The sequence below is a fragment of the Apis laboriosa genome, unplaced genomic scaffold (assembly GCF_014066325.1).
Source record: "Apis laboriosa isolate Shangri-la unplaced genomic scaffold, ASM1406632v1 scaffold27_cov151, whole genome shotgun sequence".
Lineage (NCBI taxonomy): Eukaryota > Metazoa > Arthropoda > Insecta > Hymenoptera > Apidae > Apis > Apis laboriosa.
The window spans coordinates 104,812-113,860 of record NW_025222633.1 but is presented as its reverse complement, the minus strand read 5'-3'; the positions used below and the strand labels follow the sequence as shown (position 1 = coordinate 113,860).

The 9,049-nt window shown below is 18.7% G+C and overlaps 3 protein-coding genes across 3 annotated transcripts; all 3 read right to left on the bottom strand.

Annotated features, from left to right (window-relative positions):
- Positions 1 to 212: 212 nt before the first annotated feature.
- LOC122714081 (riboflavin kinase) lies at positions 213 to 1,349 on the bottom strand. Its single transcript, XM_043935103.1, has 4 exons — positions 1,208 to 1,349; positions 646 to 794; positions 469 to 571; positions 213 to 399 (listed from the first exon to the last, which is right to left on the bottom strand). Exons 1-4 carry the CDS (start codon positions 1,293 to 1,295, stop codon positions 296 to 298), a joined length of 444 nt encoding a protein of 147 aa, XP_043791038.1. The 5' UTR covers positions 1,296 to 1,349; the 3' UTR covers positions 213 to 295.
- A 751-nt stretch (positions 1,350 to 2,100) lies between these two features.
- LOC122714061 (3-oxoacyl-[acyl-carrier-protein] reductase FabG-like) lies at positions 2,101 to 3,507 on the bottom strand. The gene is made up of 4 exons (XM_043935067.1): positions 3,285 to 3,507; positions 2,816 to 3,132; positions 2,523 to 2,724; positions 2,101 to 2,416 (listed from the first exon to the last, which is right to left on the bottom strand). Exons 2-4 carry the CDS (start codon positions 3,130 to 3,132, stop codon positions 2,174 to 2,176), a joined length of 762 nt encoding a protein of 253 aa, XP_043791002.1. The 5' UTR covers positions 3,285 to 3,507; the 3' UTR covers positions 2,101 to 2,173.
- Positions 3,508 to 3,922: 415 nt separating this feature from the next.
- Positions 3,923 to 8,028, bottom strand: LOC122714059 (tetratricopeptide repeat protein 27). The gene is made up of 8 exons (XM_043935060.1): positions 7,723 to 8,028; positions 6,771 to 7,617; positions 6,620 to 6,686; positions 6,224 to 6,556; positions 5,960 to 6,133; positions 5,732 to 5,884; positions 4,730 to 4,891; positions 3,923 to 4,627 (listed from the first exon to the last, which is right to left on the bottom strand). Exons 1-8 carry the CDS (start codon positions 7,799 to 7,801, stop codon positions 4,061 to 4,063), a joined length of 2,382 nt encoding a protein of 793 aa, XP_043790995.1. The 5' UTR covers positions 7,802 to 8,028; the 3' UTR covers positions 3,923 to 4,060.
- Positions 8,029 to 9,049: the final 1,021 nt, after the last annotated feature.

Below are 9,049 nucleotides of genomic sequence, written 5' to 3'. Positions count from 1 at the left end.
CAAGATAAAAAATAATTGAATGTATTAAAAATTATATACAATAATATATATGTATTTGTATATATATATATATGTATGAACTTGTTCTTAGAAGAATTCAAATTATATTCGAATAATTATTACAATAATATATTAATTATATTAGTTATATTTACATTATTTTTTATAATAAACTTTTATTAACAATATATTACTCCTTATGAATTATTTTCGAATATAATAAAAAAACTATACGCAAAAAATATATATAATACCATAATATTAATTAGTATTATTTATAATATTCATAATTTTATTATTCTTTAAGAAATTGATTATATTTATAAGCAATCATATCAGGCTTCTGTAACTGTTCTTCAGCAAATGCAATATCAGTTTTTATTGCTTTAATTAATTCCTCTAAAATGATAAAAAAACAATTTAATAAAAAAAATCAATTTTGTTATAATTATTATTATATTATTATACCTTCAGAAGTAAAATTTTTTTCTGGTCGTATATATCCCACAAAAATGGCTTTAATTTGTTTTCCATAAAAATCATTTTCAAATGTATGTATTAGATGTAGTTCCTATAATAATGAATTACTGAAAAATAATTTAAAATTTTTATGTTATTAAATATTGAATATTTTATAATTCATACCACAGTCTTTTTTTTATTTTTATAAAATGGATTCCAACCAATACTGGCAACCATTTTATAAATTTGTCCATCTATAGAAGCCCATCCATAATAAATTCCAGTATTAAAATCATTAGGTAAATTTTCTACTACGTTATCTTCAAGATTTGCTATAAAAAATAAAAAAAATAATTTCATAATTATTTATATATATTAAAAAATTATATTAAAAAATAAAAATTATATCTAAAAGTTATATTTTTTATATATAATTATCAATCTTACATTTTACATATATTTTAATTGTAATATAATTTTTTGTAAGTTTATTGATTTTATGAATTAATTTTAATTTGCAATATATTTTTATAAAAATTAATTATATTGTTTAATGATTAATATTAAAACTTTTCTAATATATTTCATATATTCGCGCCAATAAGCATGTAAAGAATAAAATTATACTTTCTAGTTACATATAAGTACAATTCTAGATTATCTTTAAACAATTTTAAATTTATAACTTCTTCTAATTTTAAAATTTCAGAATTCATTAAATAAAAATTAAGACGTTTAATCTTACCCGTAGGTATTCCCAAAGCTTTAGAACCTCTGCCAAAACCTCTAACCACCGATCCCGATAAAAAATACGATAGGTTTTTAGTACACATAATGTATCTTAATATTGCGTCAAATCTGTAACTATGAACATTAATTAACGTTCCATGATATATAATCTTGAAAGAAGATAAAGAGTTTGTTATATGACGTGGCATATATACATATATATTGTATAATTCATTTAAATTTATAAAAATTGTATAAATTATTGATAACATAAATTAGTTACTATTAAAACAAATATAATATATAATAATTATTTATATAATATTGTTTTTTATAAAATAAAATTTTTATAAAATTATAAATATATCTACAAAAAACTTGTTCCCAGGTTGAAATTACTTGGAATATTTTTTTACATGTTTTACTTATATGTTACTTATATGTTTTACTTTTTACATTTTTACTTATATATTATTTTTAAAATTAATTTTTAATAATAAAATTTTTTTAATAAAATATAAATTTATAAAATAAAACATTTTTTATATAGATTTGTGTGATTAATTTATTTTAATTTTAAATCCATTTTTATTTTAAACTAATTAAAATATTTAATTAATATATTTATTTATTTTATTTATTTTATTATATAAGTATTTCATTTATCTTATTAATAAACTATTAATAATATAATGTTTTTAAATTATTAAATAACAAATAATGTAGTAATAGCATAAGAATATTCTTATAACATATTGTTCAAAAATCAATTATTTATTGAAAAATAATATTTCTTTACATATTTCTTACCTTATAATTTAATTTTACTATTATAATTATCTTACTATTAGTATTTCTTATGTATATAAACATTTTTAAAAAAATATTAGCTTTAACCTGATAAATGTATTATAGATATGAAAAATATTTTAATGAATTTAAAATTACAAACAAAATTATTATTTTTTGCATAAAATACAATTTAACGAGGGCACATAACATGTCTTCCTCCATCAATAGATAAAGTTACACCTGTAATAAAACTAGCATCATCACTTGCCAAATATGCAATTGCTTTTGCAACTTCATTAACATCTCCTGATCGACCAAGAGCATGAGTATTTTTACAATGCTCATAGAAGTTTTTTAATTCTTCATCTGACATTCCACTATTTCTATGAAGATTTGTTGTTATTACACCAGGATTTACAGCATTAACTCTTACCTATAAATTAAAAAAAATATATAAAATTTATATATGAAATATATATATAAATTCATATATGAAAACATCAAATATCATATTTAATATATTCTAAAATTATATATACTTGTTTTGGTGCAAGTTCAACAGCCACACATCGTGTAAATTGATCAATTGCTGATTTACTCATACAATATGATAAAACTCCTGGAAAGGATCTTAATCCAACTACACTTGATACATTCACAATATTACCTTTAGTTTGTATTATGTATGGAACAGCCAACATTGTTAAATAATATATTGAACGTACATTTACATTAAAAATTCTAAAACATTTGCATGCAAATATTTAATATATTTTATAAAATTAAAATAAAATTTCATATCTTTAAGTTAATATAAAAAATAAATATATACCTATCATATTGTTCTAATGAAGTATTTTCTATGCTGCCATTTTCTAATATACCAGCATTATTAATTAGAATATCTAATTTACCATAATGTTTAATAGTAGATTTAATAATATTTTGAACATCAGTTTCATTAGTCAAATCTCCAGGTATAATTAATGGTTTATTAGATTTACATTGATCAGCTATTTCATTTAATTTTTGTACATTACGACCTGTTATTGATAATAATGCATTAAGTTGTGAAAAATGTATAGCAGTTGCTGCTCCAATGCCAGAGCTAGCTCCAGTTATTAATACAACTTTTTCTGCAAATGGCATCTAAAAAAAAGGTATTTATTTAGAATAAAATTTAATATTATTATTAAAATAAATTTAAATTATATTTTGCAAATAATACATTATGTATACATATGTTATTCTCTAATATTTGAATTGGAATATAATTTATAAAATATTTTATATGTAATTACCTTTTAATATAAAAGTTATAAAAAATTTTTTTTTTTAATTTATATTTTTAAATATTTTTCTGTAGAATCTTATATAACTTGTTTATCAAAATTATTATATAAATTTTATTTTATTATTTAAAATTAATTTTAATTGTTGAAATGAAACTAAATTACCACGTCACGATTCAATATTTTTTTATCTATATGCAGGCTTGCCGAAAAAGTTAAGGGAAAAATATAATTACTATAATCAGTTTGATTATATTATGTTACTAAACAATTAAACAAATGAAGAAGGAGATGATTATAGTTAGACTTTAGACATGACGCAATATTCTTTCATTAATTTTGAAAATTTAAATTTTCAAAATTTAACTCGTTGTGCAATGTGTTATAGAATATAGAAAAGAGTAGAAAATACTAAAAAATGATAGGAAAAAATAAATCGAAATAAAATTTTTATAACTATTTGATTCTACGAATATCCCCAATCTAGAAATATTTACAAATATATTTATAACTTATATTCATAAATTAATTATATATATATAATATAATATATATATATATATATATATATACATATTATATATATTATATTTGATTACAAAACATATTTTTGCAATGTATATTTTTTAAATAATTAGAATTTTAAAGAGAATTATTAAATTATATTTTTGTAATGTTTTTACATATACATGCACATATGCGCGCGCACATCACACATACACATACAAAATTATAGGATATTTTTATGTTTTCTAATTAAAAATCAGCTCATTATAATAAAATATTCATATATTTTTCAATTTTATTTGTTCTAATTTTATTATTATTGTATTTAAATATTTTTCAACTGTATTTAAACATATACAAATCTTATCAATATTCCACTCTTGATTTTTGACTTTTTTTACAACTCCTTGAAGAGATAATTTTGCACTTGCTAACAATGTTTTTTTTTTTTTTAATTCACAATTAGAAGCATATTGTAAGTATATTTCTGCTAATATACAACATAATTGTAATATTTTCTCAACTGATTCTTTTTCTAAATGCCATTTTGAATCTGAGATAGCAATACGATGTGCTTGTTGTAAATATTGTATTGCCTTTTCATTATCAATATCTGTCTTTTTTAAAATAGTAAGTTGTCCATACATCCTCCAAACATCAGAATTATTAGATATAGAAGAAGTAATTCTTCCAAATAATTCTAAAACTTTTGGAAGCAATTTTTGTGCACAAATTCCATTTGAATCATTTACGTTGTTTAATACAGCATTAGTAAGTATATCAAGAATTTGAACATCTAAGTGATGATTTTTCAAATCTAAAATACGGTGATAACATCGAATTACCTAAAAAAATTAAATATAAATCATGTATATGTTTGAAAAAATATATTTTAGAAAATAATTTAATTTTGTTTTTATTTTAATATTATATAAATATATTCATACTTCTGAGAAATGTCGCAAATCAATGCTCACTATCATTAAATTATCCCAAACTTGCCATTGATCATAATTACATTTTATAGCATCTTGAAGAGATTTCCAAGCTTTTGTTTTATCACCTAATTTTATATAAGCTTTTGCCAAATTATTCCATGCTTCAAATGTCTGTAATCAAATTGTAAAATTATGTAATACATGATATAATATAACATAAATATAATAAAATTATAAATAGTATAAATAAAAGTATATGTAATATAAAAATAGTATAAATAATATAAATATATATAAATATATTTATATTATATATATAATATAATAGTATAAATATAATAGTATAATATAATATAAATAGTATAAATAATAGTATATATAAATAGTATAAATATAGTATAAATAGTATATATAATATATACTATAATATATATAATAATTAAAATTATAAAGTCATATTATATTAGAAATATAGTAGAAAAATAATAAATTTTTTAATGCAAAAAAAAATTATAATGTATTTGTATATCTAATTTCTAAATTATTTGAATTGTATGTAGATATTAAAAATTATTATATAGTGCATTAATTTTTTATATTTTTCTAAATATTTGTCGAAAGTTTGTATATTAAAATTTTACATTTATTTGATTTACATTTATAATGTTTTTTATTCGAAAATTTATTAAATTTAATAAAAATTATTAATATAATAAATTATATATTTATATATAACATTTATTTTAAAATAAATACTTTCCACAAGAATAATTGCATTTCATATCAGATTAAAGATATAAATTATCTTACTTTATATCTACTTTATTTTACTTTATATTGATTATATATTGATTTATATTGATTTCTAATTTTAGATAAAAGAAAAATTTCATTGTCAACTTTAAATCCTCATAAAATGAATTTATTATTAATAGTTGTATACAAACCATTTGAAATTATTTATTTTATCAAAAAACCAATATAATTTTTTTATTAATTCAATTCACAAACCGTTTGTTCTAAAGCACAATAATGTTTATATGCTGTTGCTGCTAATTTCCAATCTTCTATTTCTAAGGCAGCAAATCCAAGTCTTATCCATACATGTTCTTGAATGTTATTTAATTCAACTGATAATTTTAAATGTGATATAGCTTCTTTGTACTAAAAAATAAAATATATAATAAAAAAATAATTAAATTAATATAAAAAAATTAAAATTTGCATTTGTATACTTACATTTTGTTTTTTAAAATAAAAAAGTCCCCAATGTCTTTGAACTGCACTACTTTTTTCATTGGACAATTTCCATGCTGTCTCATAATGATTAGGATCCTGAGTTGCATCACCTAATAAACACCATAATTGAACCGATGGTTTTTTAGATAATTCTTGATGAATAATTTCTATTGCCTAAAATTATTAATAAAATATAAATTAATTTGTTTTATATATATATATATATATATAATAAAAAAGGATGATATGAATTAAAAAATATACTTTATGTTTCAGATTTATTATATTGTAACAAGCAATAACTTCTTCCCAAAGTTTAAGTTTCAAGAAAACATCTAAAGCTCCCTTTACTAATCCAAGACTTAACATCAATTGTGCATACATTTGTTCTAAAACCCAAATTGGTTTAAGACCACTAGCAAAAAATAAATCCATTCTATTTGCAACAGAAACTTTTGTTTTATTTAATTCATGTATTAAATATTCCATTTGCATCATTGATCGTTCAACAGTTCGTTTATCTCCAGATTCCAAAGAACATCGATTATAAAGAGATGCCATTTTTAAAGACCAATTTCTTGTATTATTTATCACAACCTATTGAAGAATTTCCTTCAATAATGAATTGAATAATTGATATGATAAAATAATAATACTTACAGTTAAATAAGGTATTATTTCTTCATCTGTTAATTTATCTTTTGGTTGTGATAATTGCAACTGAATACTAATAAAAATAAAAATTATAATAAAACAATTTTTTTCTTATGATATAATAAACATATTTAACAAATATAAAATATATTCTTACTATTTTGCTAATATTATAGTTTCTTCTACAGCTCCTATTTGAGTATTTGCTATATTTTCTGAATATTCAATATGTTCTAATCTAATTTCATCATTTAAATCCAATGATTTTGGTAAATTTTCACAACATCTAAAAGAAAATTGTTTTTTTTCCAAATTTATTCTTAAAAACAATTGTGCCTTTTCTTTCTGATATTTTGTACGTTTTCCCAATGCACCTTCCAAATCTAAACTTAATTTTGCTTTTTCCTGAGCAAGTTTAATATATTTTTCTGAATTATGAATTCTTCTATAATAAAAATAAAATTGTGCAGCTTCAATATAAAATAATGTTTCACAATGAATATTTTCTTGCAATAGTTGCAAATTATTAATTTTGTCAATTAATTGTTCAGTTTCATCAAATATCATACCAGAACTTTCATTTAATATTAGTTGATTTAGAAAATTTGCTCTAAATAACCACCATATACAACTTTTATAAATATTTTGTAAGATTTCATTAGAAAATATTATCTTTGAAAGATAAAGAAGATCTAACATTTTAACATTTACATTGCATTCGTCATATAAAGATAAATCTTTAAATATATTTTTATTTTTAATATTTTGCCATTCAATGTTTTTTTCAACTTGTGGGCCTGTCCAGTTGCATTGAATAAAATATAATAAAGAAGCTATGCCAATGCAAAGCCAAAAATCATATAAATCTGTTTTTTCTATATTTTTATGTATTATCTCGTCATAATTGCTGCAATCTTGAATTAAATTTAAAAATAATTTATTATTTATTACATCTTCATATTTTCCATTTAATATATTTTGTACACAAATAGGTAAATCACAAACTGAAATAAATAAAATTAAAACAATATTTAATTAAGTTAAAATATATAAATAATAGAATATAACCTAATTCAATATGTAAATATATTCTAAAATTATTCAATTACCATCATTTTTTACGAAATTGATTAATAATAAAATTTCAGTTTCTTTATTTATTATTTTATTTACATCTGGAACATTCATTGCTATAATTTATCACTTAAAAACGTGGAAAAATATATACATGAATAATACAAGATTAAAATGAAAAAACAAGGGGAATACTTTCTTCGATTGCTTCGATACATGAATTGTATAGAATTCCTAACATGGAGGATAAAATTTAACCTTATTTTATATTATAAAGCATTTATATAAAGTTAGTAAATTTAAGGACTCATTCTAAGAAAAATAAATATGAAAGTTGATATACAAAAATGTATATTGATATATAATCAATTGATAATTACAATATTGATAATAAATTGAAATGTATACGATATACAAAAATGTTAATTGAGGTTTATTTGTAAAATTTTTGTGTGTATATTTTTATATATATAAAACTTTTCTATTGTTTAATTTTTATCTCTTAAATTTTATTTATTGTTGTATCTGAAAATCCTGTATATTTTATAAATAGATTAGATTATATGTATGATAATATATTTATTTATTTATTAATATGAAAATTACATTAATATACTTGTTATTAATTGTTTATATTTCTATACATTTAAAATTTTAATATTTGTGAAACAGTTTCTGTAGTTAGAATTTGATATGTTTATATAAAAAAAATATGTTTCTTTTTATATTATATATTTTATTTTCATGTAAAACAAATATTTTTAATACATTTTAAATACTTTATTATCAATACTTTATTATTTAAAATCAAAAAAATAAAACAAAAGAAAATTTTAAAATATATATCTTATTAAGCACATAATGCACATAATTGCATAAACTATTTATTATTATTATTATTAGAACTATACTATCACATATGCAACATATAATAAATTGAATGCACATAATTATTTTTTACAATTAATTAAATATATAACAAAATCCTTGTTTATGAGATTATTAATATATATTATATACCATATTTTAAAGAAAATTTTTAGAATTATGGATTCAGTCATTTTTGTGTGATTATATAATAACAGATATATTACAATTAATCAGCAGATATATTAAATATATATGCTTGTAATACTTAGCAATATTTTTTATCTTCTACAAAAAAAAGATAATTTTTTTCATTGTAGCTAATTTTTTTAATACTGAAAGCATTTAAAAAAAAATATTAAATATAATATATGTTTATTCAGGTAAACTAGTTTTGAATAAATATCTATCTTAACATTAAATAAATTAATTTAAAAATTTGATAAGTGAATAAATCCAGTAATATATATTAGCATGAAATATGTTTCAAAAATT